General features: G+C 45.2%; 1 protein-coding gene and 2 long non-coding RNA genes across 9 annotated transcripts in view; 1 reads left to right on the forward strand and 2 right to left on the reverse strand.

The window, feature by feature from the left end:
• Positions 1-21751, reverse strand: part of LOC118375178 (protein tweety homolog 1-like) — a 46052-nt gene extending 24301 nt beyond the window's left edge. For 2 of the 6 annotated variants that reach the window (XM_052490131.1, XM_052490132.1), the window contains exons 1-7: positions 20883-21516; positions 10943-11120; positions 6637-6866; positions 4796-4907; positions 1781-2118; positions 1469-1564; positions 1249-1321 (exon numbers count right to left, since the gene is read on the reverse strand). In XM_052490131.1, the coding sequence (XP_052346091.1) occupies positions 1249-1321; positions 1469-1564; positions 1781-2118; positions 4796-4907; positions 6637-6866; positions 10943-11077 (984 nt within the window). In that variant the 5' untranslated portion in view covers positions 11078-11120; positions 20883-21516. Of the gene's footprint in view, positions 1-1248; positions 1322-1468; positions 1565-1780; positions 2119-4795; positions 4908-6636; positions 6867-10942; positions 11121-20882; positions 21523-21590 lie in introns of those variants that run through there. The other 4 variants (XM_052490128.1, XM_052490129.1, XM_052490127.1 and 1 more) reach the window with 4 other exon arrangements.
• Positions 8710-10909, reverse strand: LOC118375182 (uncharacterized). 2 transcript variants are annotated; one of them, XR_008088187.1, is made up of 4 exons: positions 10018-10909; positions 9886-9951; positions 8860-8893; positions 8710-8798 (listed from the first exon to the last, which is right to left on the reverse strand). It is a non-coding gene; the product is annotated as an uncharacterized LOC118375182 (long non-coding RNA). The 2 variants fall into 2 exon arrangements; XR_008088186.1 differs by lacking the exon at positions 8860-8893 and having other exon boundaries at positions 8710-8830.
• On the forward strand, positions 11131-12832 carry LOC127914355 (uncharacterized). The gene is made up of 3 exons (XR_008088188.1): positions 11131-12416; positions 12456-12499; positions 12617-12832. It is a non-coding gene; the product is annotated as an uncharacterized LOC127914355 (long non-coding RNA).
• Positions 21752-22411: the final 660 nt, after the last annotated feature.

Below are 22411 nucleotides of genomic sequence, written 5' to 3' on the forward strand. Positions count from 1 at the left end.
AGGGACAGAAGGGCTCTGTGTGGACCGCTGGACGGGCTCTGAGACATCTCCAGCCAGCTCCACATGACACTGGTCTGCTTGAACCACTCTCCCTCCAGGCCTTTCAACCTTCTTTCATAGACACAGGGGCGCGCACAGGGGCACGCACACACACACAAATGTCTCCCCCCCACTGCCCCTCTCTCCTGACAAACTTCCAAGGCATGGATTTGGAAAGGGACAGTTGCAAGAAAGAACACTCCCTGGCAGTTCTCAGCAAATGTCATCAACAGTTCTATATTCCTGGCTCGCTGCCAATTCTTTATCAATGCAATATTGAATAAAGATCTCTATGTTCTCTATTCCCTCCAAATGTTTTTTTAATTTTTATTTAAACTTTATTTAAATGCTAGAATAATTAGTTGCTTTTACTGTAATTATGTGTGATGGTCTGTGGTGTTGTGGTAGGCATCAATCAATAGAATGGCCAAGATAGTGTCATAGCATAGAATCAAATGGTGTTTTTACTGTCACTGGCTGTCCCACTAGTCCCATTTCTACACCACCCTAAACAAACACCTTCTCCAACCCCCTCTCTTTCTCTCTGTGGGTTCTGGTGAGTCTTTGGAGAAGTCCTCCCTACCTCCCTCCCTCTCTCTCTCCCTCAGTTCTCCCTCTCAACTCTCCCTCTCTCTGGGACTCAATCTCTCTCTCTCTCTCTCTGAAAGGACTTGTGTTCTTCTTCCATCACCCTCCAAGCCACACGCCCACACACAAGCTAACATGCATTAACATGTACTACTTACATACACATGCATGCCCCCCCCACACACACAAGCTAACATGCATTAACATGTACTACTTACATACACATGCATGCCCCCCCCACACACACACACACACACACACACACACACACACACACACACACACACACACACACACACACACACACACACACACACACACACACACACACACACACACACACATTTCTGCCCCATTTTCCCTCCTTCTTGATCCCCTGCCATGACTGCAGTGTTCCCTAGGAGGCCAGTCTTTTCACAGATTAGCACAAGGGGCACAGAGACACACTGAATGCAATACAGAAACACATACACACACATGCAGACAGACACCAACAGAAGTACTTCTTTAAGACATTCCTGAGATACTCTCTAGCCAACCATGAACGATCAACTCCCTCCCTTCCCCTCAACAACACACACCACCCCTCCACCTCTCCTCCCTTTATCAGTCAGTACACACCACCACAGTGGCAGTCTCCAGGCCCAGGGATCCCCAGCTCAGGAACAGAGCCAGCCAGGCCAGCACCGTCATCCTGGGAGGAGAAAAACCACATACACTAGTAACCATCATATATTACACAGCCTACATGACACAGAGTCACAGAGCACAGAGCACAAACTCAATGTTGTTCGGTGCAATACAAGGGTTTAACTGTCGGTGTGTGTGTGTGTGTGCTTACAGGATGAGGAGCCAGCGGGCCTGTTTGGCTAGCCCCAGCAGGATGAACAGACACACTAGGAGGTCCAACAGCAACAGCAGCATGTAGGACAGCCACCTACAGCCCAGGAGATAACAGCCATCTCAGCAATAGGACACCATAGAACCACACAATGCAGGGAGTACACTTCCATATACATTTCTATGGTGCTGAACGCAAAACTCAATCTTTCAGCAAACCACAAGGGAGTGATATACTGGCTCACGCTATGTGTGTTCTTAACACCCAATTAAAAACATTGGAGAAGAAGACACTCCCACTCCCTTCCCTCACCTGTAGTCCTCGTTGACCATCAGTGTGTTGGCTGCCCAGCCAGGGGAGAAGGGGCTTGGCATGACCCCTCCGACTGGTGCCACTGTGGGGGCCATGGAGGGGGGCACAGGGGTGAGGGCTGCTATGGGAGGATCTTCCCTATTGTTACTGCTGTTCCAGGCACCCCCGTCAGAGGAGCGAGCCATGGTCAGAGAGGTGAGCAGGGACACCACGTTCTCTGACAGTCTCCTACAGTTCCGGGTGGACACCAAGTAGGGCTTACTGCCTGTAAACAGCTCCTCCATAGTGGTCAGGGGCCCAGCGATGGTCAGCTGTAGCCCAGAGATTATGTCTGAAACCTGGGGAGGCGGAGAGGGAGGGGTGGGGCAGAACAGAGAGGTGGAGGTCATGAGTCATACAATCAATCTCATGGTCATGTAATCATAGAGAGTTTGTAGTTGTATAATCAACAACATGCGGTGGGTGGAGATTGAATTACAATGAAAAACATATACAGAAGAAAGAGGGCATCCATCACCTAGACATATAAACCACTGAGTGACCGCGTGGGGACAGACATATAAACCAATGAGTGACCGCGTGGGGACAGACATATAAACCACTGAGTGACCGCGTGGGGACAGACATATAAACCACTGAGTGACCGCGTGGGGACAGACATATAAACCACTGAGTGACCGCGTGGGGACAGACATATAAACCACTGAGTGACCGTGTGGGGACAGACATATAAACCACTGAGTGACCGCGTGGGGACAGACATATAAACCACTGAGTGACCGCATGGGGACAGACATATAAACCACTGAGTGACCGTGTGGGGACAGACATATAAACCACTGAGTGACCGTGTGGGGACAGACATATAAACCACTGAGTGACCGCGTGGGGACAGACATATAAACCACTGAGTGACCGCATGGGGACAGACATATAAACCACTGAGTGACCGCATGGGGACAGACATAAAACCACTGAAACCATTGTGACCGTGTGGGGACAGACATGAGGACAGACAAATAAAACCACTGAGTGACCGCATGGGGACAGACATATAAACCACTGAAACCATTGAGTGACCGTGTGGGGACAGACATATAAACCACTGAGTGACTGCATGGGGACAGACAGATAAACCACTGAGTGACCGTGTGGGGACAGACAGATAAACCACTGAGTGACTGCATGGGGACAGACATAAACCACTGAGTGACCGTGGGGACAGAGTGACCGCATGGGGACAGACATAAACCACTGAGTGACCGTGTGGGGACAGACATATAAACCCCTGAGTGACCAGATAAACCACTGTGGGGACAGACAGATAAACCACTGAGTGACTGCATGGGGACAGACATATAAACCACTGAGTGACTGCATGGGGACAGACAGATAAACCACTGAGTGACTGCATGGGGACAGACATATAAACCACTGAGTGACCGTGTGGGGACAGACAGAAAAACCACTGACTGTGACTGCACTGGGGACAGACAGATAAACCACTGAGTGACTGCATGGGGACAGACATAAACCACTGAACTGCACCACTGAGTGACCGTGTGGGGACAGACAGATAAACCACTGAGTGACTGCAGACATAAACCACTGAGTGACCGACAGACATATAAACCACTGAGTGACCGTGTGGGGACAGACAGATAAACCACTGAGTGACTGCATGGGGACAGACAGATAAACCACTGAGTGACTGCATGGGGACAGACAGATAAACCACTGAGTGACCGTGGGGACAGACATATAAACCACTGGGGACAGACATATAAACCACTGAGTGACCGTGTGGGGACAGACAGATAAACCACTGAGTGACCGTGTGGGGACAGACATATAAACCACTGAGTGACTGCAGACAGATAAACCACTGGGACTGACAGACATATAAACCACTGAGTGACTGCATGGGGACAGACATATAAACCACTGAGTGACTGCAGACAGATAAACCACTGGGACTGACAGACATATAAACCACTGAGTGACTGCATGGGGACAGACATATAAACCACTGAGTGACCGTGTGGGGACAGACATATAAACCACTGAGTGACTGCATGGGGACAGACATATAAACCACTGAGTGACTGCATGGGGACAGACATATAAACCACTGAGTGACTGCATGGGGACAGACATATAAACCACTGAGTGACTGCATGGGGACAGACATATAAACCACTGAGTGACTGCATGGGGACAGACAGATAAACCACTGAGTGACTGCATGGGGACAGACATATAAACCACTGAGTGACTGCATGGGGACAGACATATAAACCACTGAGTGACTGCATGGGGACAGACATATAAACCACTGAGTGACTGCAGTGGGGACAGACATATAAACCACTGAGTGACTGCATGGGGACAGACATATAAACCACTGAGTGACTGCATGGGGACAGACATATAAACCACTGAGTGACTGCATGGGGACAGACATATTAACCACTGAGTGACTGCGTGGGGACAGACATATAAACCACTGAGTGACTGCATGGGGACAGACAGATAAACCACTGAGTGACCGTGTGGGGACAGACAGATAAACCACTGAGTGACCGTGTGGGGACAGACAGATAAACCACTGAGTGACTGCATGGGGACAGACAGATAAACCACTGAGTGACCGTGTGGGGACAGACAGATAAACCACTGAGTGACCGCATGGGGACAGACAGATAAACCACTGAGTGACCGCTTGTGACAGACAGATAAACCACTGAGTGACCGCATGGGGACAGACATAAACCACTGAGTGACCGCACGAGGACAGACAAATAAACCACTGAGTGACCGTGTGGGGACAGACAGATCTATATCACACCTGACAAGTTTACACCCCACTTTCTCTCCCTCTCCGCCAATATGTCTACCACACACATGCACGCACGCACGCACGCACACACACACACACACACACACCACACACACAGCAGGGTAGATATTGTGCATGTCTGAAATTTGCTGGGAGGGAGGAGCTGGAGTACTCACCAGCAGATCGATGGAAGCCAGTGTGTAATTGGCTGTGAGAAGAGATGAGGTCAACTGATATATCCCATCATTAGCCTCGCTGTTGCCATAGAAACCAACGCCTATGGCAACACTGCGAAAAGGGGAACAGGGATTGAGGGAGAGAAATTCATGTTTAATTCAGTTTGTACTGTATGTACATATAAAATGAATTTGACACAACAAGATGGAACTGGTGAGAGTGATGTGAAATGTGAGAAATGAACGAACTAACGACCACAGGAAAACTAGAAAACATACAGATAGCTTAGAAGAGTTTTAGCAGCGTCTGCATCTGCAGTCTTCAGTTGGAGTGATATTAAAAACATAAAAAATAATCACATATATATATATCTCTCTGTTATTCAAATATTCAGATTAAAGCTTCGGCCAGATGTTCACCAAATCCCCTCGCACCCAAGAGCAATGGTATGACCCAATCTCCCACAAAGTATGTGACCCAGATTAGAAAGCGGCAGAAAAAGAGGAGTGTTGTGTTTCATACAGTCCAACGTGTATGTTTTCTATGACAGCATCATGTGTGTCATATATGTGCTCTGATGCACAACTTGAAGAATAGGGTGTCATTTGATATTTCCCCACAATGCATTTCTAAAACTAAGATGTCTACTACCCTTTTTCATCTAAACAGCAAGAAGGTTGTGTATCAGAGAGAGAGATGACATCATCACGGCCGCAGGGGGGAACATGACCACCATAACACAAACACCTGCATAATGATGACATCATCACGGCCGCAGGGGGGAACATGACCACCATAACACAAACACCTGCATAATGATGACATCACTGAAGCGGAAATCAGATCTGGAGCACATTGTGCTGTTTGATAAAGCAGTGACATCAACTCAGGCTGACAATGCAATCCGATAACATGTGACAATGCTATGCTGCTGAGACGGGAGGGGACATCCAACATCATGCGGGGTCAGAGCTGAAGGTGTTTAACTGTGGGTTTTCTATACGAGAACCCAATCTGGCTCAGTAAACCCCGCAAATTCTAATCTGGACCGCTAAACCAGTTCTACTTCATTCTTCTCCTCTAATCAGGGACTGATTAAGACCTGCGACACCAGGTGGGTGCAATTAATAATCAGGCAGAACAGACAACCAGCAGTAAGTACTCTGGACCTCGTAGGGTCAGATTTGAATACCTGCTGCAATATCCTCATGCAAACTTAAAATGAACATCCTGTCACAATGTGACTAAACGCCCTCATGACAGTGGATGACAGCATAGTCACCAGAGAGGGAACAGAGGAGAGAGGATTCAATACACTGAGATGGAACTTCTGACATCATCGTCACGGTGATAGGAAACCACGATTCAATTTCCAAACCACAAACATGCTGTCACAAGCCCAAACACCTAACCTCAGTGGCCTGGTCCATGTGGTCACACGACAACTTGACCACGGTCAGTTAGGTCACCTGTCTGTGTCAGATATTGCCGGGAGCAAAATACTAACCCATTGTAAAGCAGGGACTGGACACTACTTTCTACAGTGCTCTGAAAATAACTTACATCAAAACTCACACATGGTTATTGGACCATTGGGAAATAATGAAAGTTAGAAGATGGTACCTCTGTGTTATAAAAAGGATTCCCTTTCCTCTATCCTTGTGACAAATGGTCATATGGTTTGGTCACAGTTCATGAATACAACACTCATGACACTGATGTCACACAGACGACAGGACATCACAATATCCCAATGGCTCGCATAAAGAGGTCACAATGACCCTCATAATGACATCACATTGACCCTGGCAGTGACGTCACAATAACCTCTCTTACTCACCAGCACAGTGTGACAGCCGCCACCGACACCCAGGTGACGCAGCAGATACCCCGCCCTTTCTTGCCTCCGTATCCATGGCCAGTGCTGCCCTCTTCATCCTCCTCCTCTTCCTCAGATCCCTCACTCCGGTCACCACGGCGACAGCAGCAGTAGTGTATAAGGAAGGAGATAATGACGAGGAGGGAGAGAACGAGAGCAATGGCCGAGAGACTAGAGAGGACCAGTAGAGTCTAAGAGAGTAAATCAAATTCAACACAGCACATTACAGACTGATGAGCAACACTGTCATTGTACTTGATTGCATAATGGAAAATGCCTTTCTCAGTAACATTATCCCTCTGGGCAAAAACCTGACATAACGTAAAATCAATCTCTATAATCAGTTGATATTTAATTGCATTGTCAACATGTGAATAAATCAACCCTTGAAATTCTGTTGTTGACTTATGGTGGAAATCTGGTTCAAATTTGTATACGTTTCATTTCTTCATTTCTCAACATTGATAAAATGGTTCAACATATTTTTGCCCGTGGGATAGAACTGTATGTCAGAGACACATCATGCACCACTGTCTAACTAATATAAGGAATGAAACTCCCATGAGCCTCCTCCACACCATTTGAGAGTCAAATATTGAGCCCAGACTGTAGCAACCAGGGCTGGGTAAATGTATCAATATACTGTGTTATGGATAACAACAGGGATTCAGAGCAGCTGGGAGGTGCACGTGTCAGTCATGAGGACATTAGTGTATTCCCAGCCTTCATCATGGGAACCTCAATATTCTGCAAGAATCCATACAGTGTATTTATGCAAAATAGCTAAATAACAGGTTGATATTGTGATACTGAAAATCGCAATATTAATTTACTGTATATGCCATTTAGCAGACCCTTTTATTCAAAACAACTTACAGTCATGCGTGCATACATTTTACGTATGGGCGGTCCTGGGGATCGAACCCGCTACCCTGGCATTACAAGCGCCATGCTCAACCAAATGAGCTACAATTGACCACAATATTCTTTGGTCCTATAATTCCACTGTGACAAATGGCGTACAGTCCTACCTACCCAAGCAGTGGAAGTGAAAGGTGATAAGAACATAAAGTGTATAAAGTTATCCAGGGGACATCAACTAAAAAGCTGGAGGCTTTTCACACACACACACACACACACACACACACACACACACACACACACACACACACACACACACACACACACACACACACACACACACACACACACACACACACACACACACACACACACACACACACACACACAAACACAGGCACACACAAACTAATCTGTATGACTCCATTCAGAAGTGCATACCTACTGCATTCATTAACCAGTAGTTGAATGTAATAATATCATTCCTGACTGTTTAACATACATACTGAACATGATTAAGGGTTAAAAGCTGCCTTGTATCGTCACACTACTACCTCAGCTGCAAGCTGTAGTGAACATTAACGTTACTAACCCCTGTCACATCTCTCCTGCATCTCATCTTCAGCCTGCACTCTGACATACTAACATCTATCATACTCAACTTTACTGAAGAGTGCATTTAGCCAGAACACTTATCTACAGCATTATCCCTCTCCATCTGCCTGTCTCACTCTCTCCCTCCCTAATTTTCCTCTCCTCCACCTTATCTCTTATCCCTCTCTCTGCTGCCTCCTGCTCTATATAGCCCCCCACCCATCCATGTTCCCCCTTCTCTCTCCCCCCTCCCTCTCTCCTCCACACTCTCCCTCTCCCCACTCCCTCTCTCTCTCTCCCCCCCCACACTCCCTCTCCCCTCTCTTTTTTATCCCTTTTTACTCTCTCTTTCTGTCCTGTCTTCTGTTCCCCACAACCTCCTCACGTTACTCATCCTCTCCTTTTTACTCTCTCTTTCTGTCCTGTCTTCTGTTCCCCACGACCTCCTCACGTTACTCATCCTCTCCTTTTTACTCTCTCTTTCTGTCCTGTCTTCTGTTCCCCACGACCTCCTCACGTTACTCATCCTCTCCTTTTTACTCTCTCTTTCTGTCCTGTCTTCTGTTCCCCGTCCTCACGTTACTCATCCTCTCCTTTTTACTCTCTCTTTCTGTCCTGTCTTCTGTTCCCCACGACCTCCTCACGTTACTCATCCTCTCCTTTTTACTCTCTTTCTGTCCTGTCTTCTGTTCCCCACGACCTCCCCGTTACTCATCCTCTCCTTTTTACCTCTCTTTCTGTCCTGTCTTCTGTTCCCCACGACCTCCGTTACTCATCCTCTCCTTTTTACTCTCTTTCTGTCCTGTCTTCTGTTCCCCACGACCTCCTCACGTTACTCATCCTCTCCTTTTTACCTTTTTACCCTCGCTCTCTCTCCCCCCCACACTCCCTCTCCCCTCTCCCGCTCCCCTCTCTCTCCCCCTTCCTTCCTCCCTCTCTCCCCCTCCCTTTCTCTCTCACCCTTCCTCCCTCTCCCCCCTTTCTCTCTCCCCCTCTCTATCCCCCTCCCCTCCCTCTCTCTCCCCCTCCCCTCTTTCTCCCCCTCCCTCTCTCTCTCCCCTCTCGCGTCTCTCCGCCTCTCTCCCCCTCCCCCTCTCTCTCCCCCTTCCTCCCTCTCTCCCCCCCCTCCCCCTTCCCCCCTCCCTCCCCCTTTCTCTCTCACCCTTCCTCCCCTCCCTCTCCCTCGCCCCCTTCCTCCTTCCTCCCTCTCTTCCCCTCTCTCCCCCTCCCCTCTCTCTCCCCCTTCCTCCCTCTCTCCCCCTCCCTCCCCCTTCCTCCCCCTTTCTCTCTCACCCTTCCTCCCTCTCCCCCTCCCTCCCCCTTTCTCTCTCCCCCTTCCTCCTTCCTCCTTCTCTCCCCCTCCCCTCTTCTCTCTCCCCCTCCCCTCTTTCTCCCCTCCCCTCCCTCTCTCCCCTCTCCTCCCTCTCTCCGTCTCCCCCTCACTCCCCTCCCCTCCCCCTCCCCCTCTCTCCCCCTCCTCTCTCCCTCTCTCTTTCTCTTTCTATCCACGCCACTGCAACTCTATTAATAATCTGTGACCTACTTAAATACATTCACTGCCACCCTCACTTTCTCTATCCCTTTTTACTCTCTCTTTCTGTCCTGTCTTCTGTTCCCCACGACCTCCTCACGTTACTCATCCTCTCCTTTTTACTCTCTCTTTCTGTCCTGTCTTCTGTTCCCCACGACCTCCTCACGTTACTCATCCTCTCCTTTTTACTCTCTCTTTCTGTCCTGTCTTCTTTTCCCCACGACCTCCTCACGTTACTCATCCTCTCCTTTTTACTCTCTCTTTCTGTCCTGTCTTCTGTTCCCCACGACCTCCTCACGTTACTCATCCTCTCCTTTTTAATCTCTCTTTCTGTCCTGTCTTCTTTTCCCCACGACCTCCTCACGTTACTCATCCTCTCCTTTTTACTCTCTCTTTCTGTCCTGTCTTCTGTTCCCCACGACCTCCTCACGTTACTCATCCTCTCCTTTTTAATCTCTCTTTCTGTCCTGTCTTCTGTTCCCCACGACCTCCTCACGTTACTCATCATCTCCCTCTCATTCTCTCTCCAAGTGCTTCCCATTTCTTTTGTCTTTCTCTACTGGCGGATCATTTGAGAATCCCCCTCTCGGTACCATAGACATGTTGTAAACATGCAATGTGTGTGACGTAGGGAGTAGGGACGTAGAGCCACTGGAAGGGAATGGTGAAACCTAGAAATGAACAACACAACAAAATGGTGTGTTTTCTACCACAAAGACAATACAACATTTTGCTGCTACTACTACAGTGTCTCCAGATTAAAACACTCAAACCAAATCCTACTCAAACCGTACTGATGAGAATGAATGTGAAATAAGATGGAGTCTGTAGTGGAGCTGAGGGATGTAAACTGAACTGTGGTGGAGATATGAACAGAACAGTGTAATTAAGTGCTAACAGTTTTGAGGAGAGACAGCCAGGTGGTGTAATATTTCTGATGACTTGAAATCCAGGTCAAGATTCTTCTGAGTGGTCTGGGCTCGTTTCCCTGTCAATAACTAGGCCACTTGCACCACTCGCATGAATAAGCTGTTTAAATGCTCTAATAATACCAGTATGATTCTGCAGATGCCGCTGTGCAAAACAGAGGGGTGGGGGGATTCTGGATCAGACTTGGTTCTCATTCTTACCAAGTGCAATACATATTTTTCATTGAATCTTAGCTGTCTTTTATTGTCGATCTTGTTGTTTGAACCAAGAGAAAACTTGAGATAAATATGAATCAATCAGTCGTGTTGTAGTTTGCGATGGATGTGATTGGCTGTGGGTGTTTTCTGTTACCTGTTGGTACTCCCAGCTGTCAGGGATGAAGAGGTTGTCTCTCATCGTCATGGTGAGGTCCAGCCGGGGGAGGGCGTGGCACATCCTCACCCATAGCGAAGGGGTGTAGCTGGGCACGGTCGCCATGGCAGACATACTCTATCGCCTAACCCCCCCTCCTCCACCCTGTTGAAAGGAACTAAGTGAAGAGAAGGGTTAGAATATCAAAGGTGTGTAAGTGATAGACATATTCCACATTTCCACACCAGTGGCAGACCAATGATAAATACTATGAGTAAACAAAGCCTTATGCTGTATGTGGTGCCGGGTGATGGCTATTGCAACTGAAATGTTGTCCGTCTACCACTCCTTCTTACACACTGGAAGCCAGCGAAGAAAGATAAGATGTTTCAGAACAACCCTGCTGAGGAGGCAGGGAGAGAGGGAGCGAGGGAGGAAGCGAGGGAGCAAGGGAACTAGGGGACATCAACTCACCAACCAACCCTCCTCCAGTCTGTGGGAGAGCCAGACAATGGTTAATGAAACTTCCTATTTCATCAATCAATGTACTGTATGTAGGTGGGTCAGCACAATGTGAAGTTTGTTTACATTGTCTTCTCCTAAACTGGAAGGCGAGGTCAGTACAGGTGCATCAAAGCTGGGACCGAGAGACTGAAAAACAGCTTCTATCTCAAGGCCATCAGACTGTCAAACAGCCACCACTAACATTGAGTGGCTGCTGCCAACACACTGTCATTGACACTGACCCAACTCCAGCCACTTTAATAATGGGAATTGATGGGAAATGATGTAAATATATCACTAGCCACTTTAAACAATGCTACCTTATATAATGTTACTTACCCTACATTATTCATCTCATATGCATATGTATATACTGTACTCTACATCATCGACTGCATCCTTATGTAATACATGTATCACTAGCCACTTTAACTATGCCACTTTGTTTACTTTGTCTACATACTCATCTCATATGTATATACTGTACTCGATACCATCTACTGTATGCTGCTCTGTACCATCACTCATTCATATATCCTTATGTACATATTCTTTATCCACTTACACTGTGTATAAGACAGTAGTTTTGGAATTGTTAGTTAGATTACTTGTTGGTTATCACTGCATTGTCGGAACTAGAAGCACAAGCATTTCGCTACACTCGCATTAACATCTGCTAACCATGTGTATGTGACAAATAAAATTCGATTTGATTTGATTTGAACTCTGATCTAAGGTGATGTTTACATTGTCTTCTCCTAGACTCTGATCTAAGGTGAGGTTTACATTGTCTTCTCCTAAACTCTGATCTAAGGTGAGGTTTACATTGTCTTCTCCTAGACTCTGATCTAAGGTGATGTTTACATTGTCTTCTCCTAGACTCTGATCTAAGGTGATGTTTACATTGTCTTCTCCTAGACTCTGATCTAAGGTGATGTTTACATTGTCTTCTCCTAGACTCTGATCTAAGGTGATGTTTACATTGTCTACTCCTAGACTCTGATCTAAGGTGATGTTTACATTGTCTTCTCCTAGACTCTGATCTAAGGTGATGTTTACATTGTCTTCTCCTAGACTCTGATCTAAGGTGAGGTTTACATTGTCTTCTCCTAAACTCTGATCTAAGGTGAGGTTTACATTGTCTTCTCCTAAACTCTGATCTAAGGTGAGGTTTACATTGTCTTCTCCTAGACTCTGATCTAAGGTGATGTTTACATTGTCTTCTCCTAGACTCTGATCTAAGGTGATGTTTACATTGTCTTCTCCTAGACTCTGATCTAAGGTGATGTTTACATTGTCTACTCCTAGACTCTGATCTAAGGTGATGTTTACATTGTCTACTCCTAGACTCTGATCTAAGGTGATGTTTACATGGTCTTCTCCTAATGCTTAAAGTAAGGAATTGTGAAAGTCAAGGTAATCTAATCCTAGATCAGAGCTATGCCTAAGGGCTTGTACCTGGAGCGAGGAGGTATGCAGGGTGAAACCCTGTGGAGCAGAAACCACAGAGCAAGAGCAGACATTGCTAGTTATTTTTGCTCAGCTTCTAAGCTACATTTGGATCATGGTTGTGGTCAATTCCCTTCCAATGCATTCAAGTACAGAAGTGAAATTCATCTGGCTGAACTGAATAGAAATGGGACCTGCCAAAAACCTGGATTGGATATGCGCGATTCCTCTCTTATCCAGGGGACATCAACTAAACCAACTACCCTGTCATCTCTACTAACATCCTACTTCATCATACTCCTCAACCTATGGGAGCAGAGTAGGGGAGATAGTGGGAGGTCCAGTGGCAATCTCAGCCACACCACACAACCAGCACTATATAACAGAGGCAGAGTTGGGTCAATACAAGAGGGACATTCAACTGCCATCAGACCAACTATCAACACAACACCCCTCAATCATCCTGGAAATTAGAATATACTATAAGAGATAGTATGTCTACAACAATGATGCACAGTAGCAGACTTCACACAACCACCCTCCAAAGGGAAGGAGAGAGGGGAAACAAGGGAGAACAGGTCAGTCTTTGTAGCCAAACTCCACCACCACACCCTGCTGAGAGACACGGTTTCCCCTCCCTTCCTCAAGCCCAGCCAAGGGGGAGAAAGTAGGGTAAATACAAAGGGAAATCCGGTTATCCCAGATAGACACCGCAATCTACATTACAATCACAGAGCTATGAAGAGGGGATGAGGGGGGATGGTAAGGGGGCCACAGCACTGATTGTGCAGATTAAGAGAATACCAGGGTTTTACAGTTGAAGACAAGAGGGTTTCAAGAGAGCCTATGAGATGAGATCAGCACAGACTAGACCATTGACAGGAGTTGTACTGAGGAGTAGAGACATGGGGTTGTACAGTACTGCTCTACATACAGTGAGACACAGAGGAACCTTGAGGAAAAACAATAGTGTATTTGATAGCGTCTATCAGGGAGGGATTCTTAGGTTTGGATTCTGCACCAGGCTCCTATCTTGGTTTTGCTGTCTTTGAATGTTTAGAACATTCAGCATTGTATCACATGAATTCTCAGCCTTTTTAATGATCCATCTGTATGAGCACACGACACTACATTTGAATAGAAGCACTACACAATACTAAATATGATCAATAATCGCATATGACCATATCTGATCTATTTTAGAAATATCAATCGTCTTTTTACTGTAGCAGTCATTTAAAATCAATGACGCCTCAACGGACATAGTGTGTGTGTGTGTGTGTGTGTGTGTGTGTGTGTGTGTGTGTGTGTGTGTGTGTGTGTGTGTGTGTGTGTGTGTGTGTGTGTGTGTGTGTGTGTGTGTGTGTGTGTGTGTGTGTGTGTGTGTGTGTGTGTGTGTGTGTGTGTGTGTGTGTGTGTGTGTGTGTGTGTGTGTGTGTGTGTGTGTGTGTGTGTGTGTGTGTGTGTGTGTGTGTGTGTGTGTGTGTGTGTGTGTGTGTGTGTGTGTGTGTGTGTGTGTGTGTGTGTGTGTGTGTGTGTGTGTGTGTGTGTGTGTGTGTGTGTGTGTGTGTGTGTGTGTGTGTGTGTGTGTGTGTGTGTGTGTGTGTGTGTGTGTGTGTGTGTGTGTGTGTGTGTGTGTGTGTGTGTGTGTGTGTGTGTGTGTGTGTGTGTTAAACAGACAACCCAGACAGTCAAACCCAAGCTCATTAGAATAAGCCTGTTCACCTTAATGGCTCCAAACCCCCAACTGTCACTAACTAAATCAATGTCAACACTCAGAATGGTTTCACACACTGCCGTCCATCGGCTGTCAACAGATTGGTGTTATTGTTGTAGTCTCACATTGTTATGGCCAGACTCTGATGGTATATCAACAAACAGGATTTTTCTTGTTATAGTCTTGAATTATTCAGCTGTGAGGGTGGTAGAGGATGTTGTCACATTAGGTGAATTATAGGAATGTTGTTGTGTGGTTAGACTATAGTGTGAATTGAAATTCAATTCATGTTACTTGGAAAAGTCTACATTAACGATTTTTGGCAATTATCATAAATCTGTCTGTCTGTCCACAACCAGATGTGGTGTCAACAATGGGAACTAGTGCTAACATGAACCCAGAAAGTGATTGAGGGGGCACCAGGGAGGGAGCACCATACAGGGAGCAGTCTGAGCTGAGCAGTGGTCCAGCAGTAGTTGTCAGAGGGAGGCAGGGAGGCAGGCTCAAGTTGACGTGATGCTTCCTGCCAGCTTGTTACCATTGCATAACTGAAGGCAAATAACAGGGAGCAAGGAGAGAAGAGGAGAGGGAGACGGAAGAATGAAACCCAAACCACAGCCTTCTGTGCCTTGCACTCGCTGCTTCAAAACCAACAAGAGACTCTCAGGAACAACAAAGCCGAGGAGAAATGGATAGAATACAGTAGAATAGATGTCAACTATCTGTCACTGCACTGAACCAAGCTGACTGACTCAATCCTGGGAATGGCTCTGTTATGAAACAGTCACTCAGCTATTTGTATTGAGGGAGCCTCCAGAATATGTTTCTCTGAGGCCATTTTGTAAGGCGGTTAATGAGGCAGACTGAGGATATGCAGCTGGGAAGAAAATCCTCTTTGGACAGTAAAGCCACCTTCTCCTTTATCCTGTATTGCACCACATATTCTTATTACTACACATCACAAACAACAGCTTTCCTCTGGGCCACTGGGTATGAATAATGACATGCAACAGAAATCATGCCACACGTTAAGGCCCAATGGTCTCCCTAACGACCACTTAAGGACACTCTTAATGATTGCCGTTTATGAGACAGTTATATGGCCCTGTGATACACACCACAGCCCAGTTATCATCAGTCAGTGGGGACATGAACGGCCCATTCAGTGTGAAGACTGTAATGTATCTACACTACCGTTTAAAACTTTGGGGTCACTAAGAAATGTCCTTGTTTTTGAAAGAAAAGCACATTTTTTGTCCATTAAAATAACATCAAATTGTCAGAAATACACTGTAGAGATTGTTACTGTTGTAAATGACTATTGTAGCTGGAAACAGCAGATTTTTTTATGGAACATCTACATAGGCGTACAGAGGCCAATTATCAGCAACCATCACTCCTGTGTTCCAATGGCACGTTGTGTTAGCTAATCCAAGTTTATCATTTTAAAAGGCTAAATGATCATTAGAAAACCCTTTTGCAATTATGTTAGCACAGCTGAAAACTGTAGTTCTGATTAAAGAAGCAATAAAACTGGCCTTCTTCAGACTAGTTGAGTATCTGGAGCTTCAGCATTTGTGGGTTGGATTACATGCCCAAAATGGCCAGAAACAAAGAACTTTCTTCTGAAACTCATCAGTCTATTCTTGTTCTGAGGAATGAAGGCTATTCCATGCGAGACATTGCCAAGAAACTGAAGATCTCGTACAACGCTGTGTACTACTCCCTTCACAAAACAGCACATACTGGTTCTAACCAGAATAGAAAGAGGAGTGGGAGGCCCCGGTGCACAACTGAGCAAGAGGACAAGTACATTAGAGTGTCTAGTTTGAGAAACAGACGCCTCACAAGTCCTCAACTGGCAGCTTCATTAAATAGTACCTGCTAAACACCAGTCTCAACATCAACAGTGGAGAGGCGACTCCGGTATGATGGTCTTCTAGGCAAAGTATGAAAGAAAAAGCCATATCTCAGAATGGCCAATAAAAGATTAAGAACGGCAAAAGAATCACAGAATCTGGACAGAGGAACTCTACCTAGAAGGTTAGCTTCCCGGAGTCGCCTCTCCACTGTTGATGTTGAGACCGGTGTTTGGAGGGTACTATTTAATGACAATATTCATTTTTGTTTTACCTTTATTTATACGGGTTTTTTCTCATTGAGACAACTCCACCAACAAAACTAGATCATCACATTTTAAAATGTTCATGACAGAATTCCAGGACAACGGAGCTAAGTAACTAAAACTATTTCTACCATGTCCTGTTCTCATTTGTGGTACTGTTAGAAGCAAATCAGAATGGGACCGTAATTTCGATTTATTTACTGACCTGACTAAAAAAGATCAGAGATAAAAATGCCATTTTACCTAATATGGCCTTATAAATCAGTGTATACCAGTGTTTAAGCCTACGCAAGGTCAATGACGACAAGCCAACAGTGCTGTAGAGATCACAATGATTTGTTAGACGTTTCTGATTTGAAATTAACCTGAGGGCTGCATGATACACTGAATCAAGTGCTCTCAGGGTAGTTGATTCAGGCTGAGGCCTGCATATATACAGTGGGGCAAAAAAGTATTTAGTCAGCCACCAATTGTGCAAGTTCTCCCACTTAAAAAGATGAGAGGCCTGTAATTTTCATCATAGGTACACTTCAACTATGACAGACAAAATGAGAAAAAAAATCCAGAAAATAACATTGTAGTATTTTAAATGAATTTATTTGCAAATCATGGTGGAAAATAAGTATTTGGTCACCTACAAACAAGCAAGATTTCTGGCTCTCACAGACCTGTAACTTCTTCTTGAAGAGGCTCCTCTGTCCTCCACTCGTTACCTGTATTAATGGCACCTGTTTGAACTTGTTATCAGTATAACAGACACCTGTCCACAACCTCAAACAGTCACACTCCAAACTCCACTATGGTCAAGACCAAAGAGCTGTCAAAGGACACCAGAAACAAAATTGTAGACCTGCACCAGGCTGGGAAGACTGAATCTGCAATAGGTAAGCAGCTTGGTTTGAAGAAATCAACTGTGGGAGCAATTATTAGGAAATGGAAGACATACAAGACCACTGATAATCTCCCTCGATCTGGGGCTCCACGCAAGATCTCACCCCGTGGGGTCAAAATTATCACAAGAACGGCAAGCAAAAATCCCAGAACCACACGGGGGGGACCCAGTGAATGACCTGCAGAGAGCTGGGACCAAAGTAACAAAGCCTACCATCATTAACACACTACGCCGCCAGGGACTCAAATCCTGCAGTGCCAGACGTGTCCCCCTGCTTAAGCCAGTACATGTCCAGGCCCGTCTGAAGTTTGCTAGAGAGCATTTGGATGATCCAAAAGAAGATTGGGAGAATGTCATATGGTCAGATGAAACCAAAATATAACTTTTTAGTAAAAACTCAACTCGTCTTGTTTGGAGGACAAAGAATGCTGAGTTGCATCCAAAGAACACCATACCTACTGTGAGGCATGGGGGTGGAAACATCATGTTTTTCTGCAAAGTGACCAGGACGACTGATCGGTGTAAAGGAAAGAATGAATGGGGCCATGTATCGTGAGACTTTGAGTGAAAACCTCCTTCCATCAGCAAGGGCATTGAAGATGAAACATGGCTGGGTCTTTCTGCATGACAATGATCCCAAACACATCGCCCGGGCAACGAAGGAGTGGCTTCGTAAGAAGAATTTCAAGGTCCTGGAGTGGCCTAGCCAGTCTCCAGATCTCAACCCCATAGAAAATCTTTGGAGGGAGTTGAAAGTCCGTGTTGCCCAGCAACAGCCCCAAAACATCACTGCTCTAGAGGAGATCTGCATGGAGGAATGGGCCAAAATACCAGCAAGTGTGTGAAAACCTTGTGAAGACTTACAGAAAACGTTTGACCTCTGTCATTGGCAACAAAGGGTATATAACAAATTATTGAGATAAACTTTTGTTATTGACCAAATACTTATTTTCCACCATAATTTACAAATAAATTCATTAAAATTCCTTCAATGTGATTTTCTGGATTTTTTCCCCTCATTTTGTCTGTCATAGTTGAAGTGTATCTGTGATGAAAATTACAGTGTGAGAACTTGCACAATTGGTGGCTGACGAAATACTTTTTTGCCCCACTGTATAACATCACTAAAATCTAAAACCGACAGTAATGTACATCGTACCAGCTCATTCCTGGCCTCAAAAGAAGAACAAGCAGGGCCTCCTGGGTGGCGCAGTGGTCTAGGGCACTGCATTGCAGCGCTAGCTGTGCCACCAGAGACTCTGAGGTCCGTGGGGCGACGCACAATTGGCCTAGCGTCGTCCGGGTTAGGGAGGGCCTAGTGTTGTCCGGTAGGGATATCCTTGTCTCATCGCGCACTAGCGACTCCTGTGGCGGGCCGGGCGCAGTGCGAGCTAACCAGGTCGCCAGGTGCACGGTGTTTCCTCCGACACATTGGTGCGGCTGGCTTCCGGGTTGGATGTGTTAAGAGGCTGTGCGGCTTGGTTGGGTTGTGTTTCGGGGGACGCATGGCTTTCGACCTTCGTCTCTCCCGAGCCCGTACGGGAGATGTAGCGATGAGACAAGATAGTAACTACTAACAATTGGATGGCACGAAATTGGGGAGAAAAATAGGGTAAAATTCAACAACAAAACCAGCCTTATGCCGGTAATAAAATCCTATTTTCAGCTTGAGCTTCCTTATCAAGTTCTCTACATGCACAGTTAAGCTCAGCTTATCATCAACCCACACACCCACATATTTGTACACTTTAACTTGCTCTATAGTATGTCCAGCCAATGTAGCAATGACATGATTTGTAACATGCCTGGCATTTGAAAATATCATGCATTTTGTTTTACCTGAATTTAGAATCAGCTTTAAATCATACATATTATGTTGTATGATGTTAAATGCTCTTTGGGCATTTTCAAAAGCTAAAGATAAACTACTACCACTTGAATAAAGAACAGTATCATCTGCATAAAAATGAACATCCACTGTTTCAATAAGATCCCTAATGTTGTTGATATACAAAATGAACAACAGTGGGCCCAAAATAGAACACCTGAGCACACCTATGGACTCAGATTTACAACCATCCGCCATTACACATTGTGTACGATTTGATAGGTAATGTATAAACCAATCTAGAGCATGACCAGTAATTCCGCAACATTTAACCAACAACATTAACAATGTCTACACTGTACTTCTGATCAATTTGATGTTATTTTAATGGACAAAAGATTAGCTTTTCTTTAAAAAACAAGGACATTTTTAAGTGACCCCAAACTTTTGAAGGGTAGTGTATAAATACACATTTCCAGACTCTACGAGTTTGAATTGTTTCTTATAAAATTCATATTTAAGTTTCAGTTGAAATTCATGTTTGTGTAAAAAAAAATGTCCCCCCAGGATCACGTACGTGCACACACACACATGTTTGTTTTACTATCCTTGTGGGTAACGAAAACAACTAAATCCATTCAAAATCCTATTTCCCTAACCCTTAATTAACCCTGACCTTAACCCTAACCCTTAATTAACCCTGACCTTAACCCTAACCCTTATCCTAATTGTAACCCTAACCCCTAAGCCTAAAATAGCCTTTTTACCTGTGGGGACCAGCAAAATGTACACACTTGTCCAAATTTTGGATACAAGGATAGTTAAACCAAACCATACACACACATTTCCCCAAATCAATGAAAGATTGAGTGCATTCAGCTGCAGGCTGCTCCGTGCTTGTAGAATCAATAAATCCAACATGGAGCTTTAGAGTGTACAAGAGTATAACATACAGTACCAAGAGGATGGACAAATGCTCCCACACTAACAATCTCATTTAGAAGCTTGCACAAAGTCAAATGTAGCATTTGAGAGAGGTTGCTGAAGATGAAGCTAAGCAAACTATTCAGTGAGATACAATGTGATATTTTATTAATATAAATAAAATATCTCTTATCAACTATGATAAAGTAGAGATTGACAAAACAATCTAAAACAGAGTGAATCAAACAAACATGGTTCAACCTCAATGTTTTATAAATCATTTCCTAATTTCAACATCAGCCAATGCACAGACATTGCGTAAAAATCCAAACATTTGATGTAAAACCCAGGCTTCTCTCCCCTTTCCATCATTGAACATAAACTGCAATGGTCTAACAGTGCATGATGAATCTATTTCACTTGACTGCCCATTCATCTTGTAGAATACACAGACAATTCACCCATGATGAATGAGTGATTGGAGAGTGATCTGTTTCTTACCTTTGACTGTAGCGTTGGGAGGGTGTTCTGCTATCTCTTGCTCTTCTCTGGTGTTCTGTCAAATATCTACACACTCACTGAGGTATACCGTTGCCAACCATCAGCGCTGGATCCTCTTGGGAAAAAAACTCATCCTGAAATATATAGGGACATGAACCCCAAAAATACGTAAAATGTAAATAAATAACAAGGTCTGTTTTTGTTTTTGAAATATTAAACAGCCTGTGATTGGATGGTTGTCTGGTAACAGTGGAGAGGTGCTTGTGTTGATGGATAAGAGAGGAGCCCTCAGCGCAAGAGAGAGAGGAGAGAGAGAGAGGAGAGAGAGGGATTAGGATTGAGAAGACACCCCAGAGGGACCCTTATCGTCATGTCAGAACCCCATTCAGGCAGCAGATCGCTCAGCCAGGCGACTTCACAACAAGGCAGCGCACGATTGTGCCCAGCGATAATGAATCTGTTAACGGGGATTAGGACTCCATCCACTCTCAGTTCACACAAATGATGATGCTGCTGGGCGATACAGACACAGCTCTTACTGAAACCTCCATCAACACTCAGTCACACACACAACATACCAATCTCTACACTCTCAGATTAGGAGGCAAAAATCTGACCAAAATCAACAAATCATCATAAAAAAAATCTACGATTGTCTAAATAAAAATACAAAATGAGAAAAGGTCAAATTATTCGAGTTTGAGTTACATTTCAGATTTCTGCACAAATAATCCACAAAATATTTGTTGAAGATATCTCCTGTGTGGTTAGGCAGGGCAGTGTTTGGCTGTGTTGTGCAGAGAGGAAGAGAGAGGGAGAGGTAGAGATGCACATATATTTAGGCAGAAGCAAATAAGCACACCACTTAGATGGATACTGAGAGCAAGAGAGAATGGGAGGGAGGGAGGGCAGGATGGAGGGTGCAACAAAGATATTGTGAATAGGAAAAAAGATGGGTTGTCAACTGGGCAGTGAGTGAGCGTGAGAGAAAGAGGGAGGGATGGAGGGAGGGAGAGCGATGAATAGAGGGAGAGGGGAGTTGCAAAACCAGTTTCGAGTGGAGACTGCAAAATAGTATCAACACCATGATTCAACAACCATGAAAAGCAGAGATGGAGAGAATGAGAGTGATGGAAAGATGAGAGATGATCTTCCATGACCATGAGTGATTTGACTGAAAAAGAGGGGGATTACAAATAAACAATAAAAACAAAGTGAGAGCGGGTGGAATGAGAGACCAGGGTGTTTGTGCCATTGGAGGATGGGGGAGAACGAGAGAGCGAGAGGGAGGGGTGGCGTTCGTTTTTCTGTGTCACTGAAAGGGAGTGGGGGAAGGGAGTCAGAGAGATAATGCGAGCAAGGGAGCGTACGGGAGTGAGAGAACACACTAGTGTGCGTGTATCTAGGAGGAGAAGGGGGGAGAGACAGAAAATAATATTACGTATGCAAGAGAGTTAACTCAGAGTTAACCGTGCCTCCATGGCTCTCATTCAGACCCAGCACTATACTGTAGCAGCCATCCTCTCTCC

Source organism: Oncorhynchus keta, chromosome 31, assembly GCF_023373465.1.
Source record: "Oncorhynchus keta strain PuntledgeMale-10-30-2019 chromosome 31, Oket_V2, whole genome shotgun sequence".
NCBI classification, from domain to species: domain Eukaryota; kingdom Metazoa; phylum Chordata; class Actinopteri; order Salmoniformes; family Salmonidae; genus Oncorhynchus; species Oncorhynchus keta.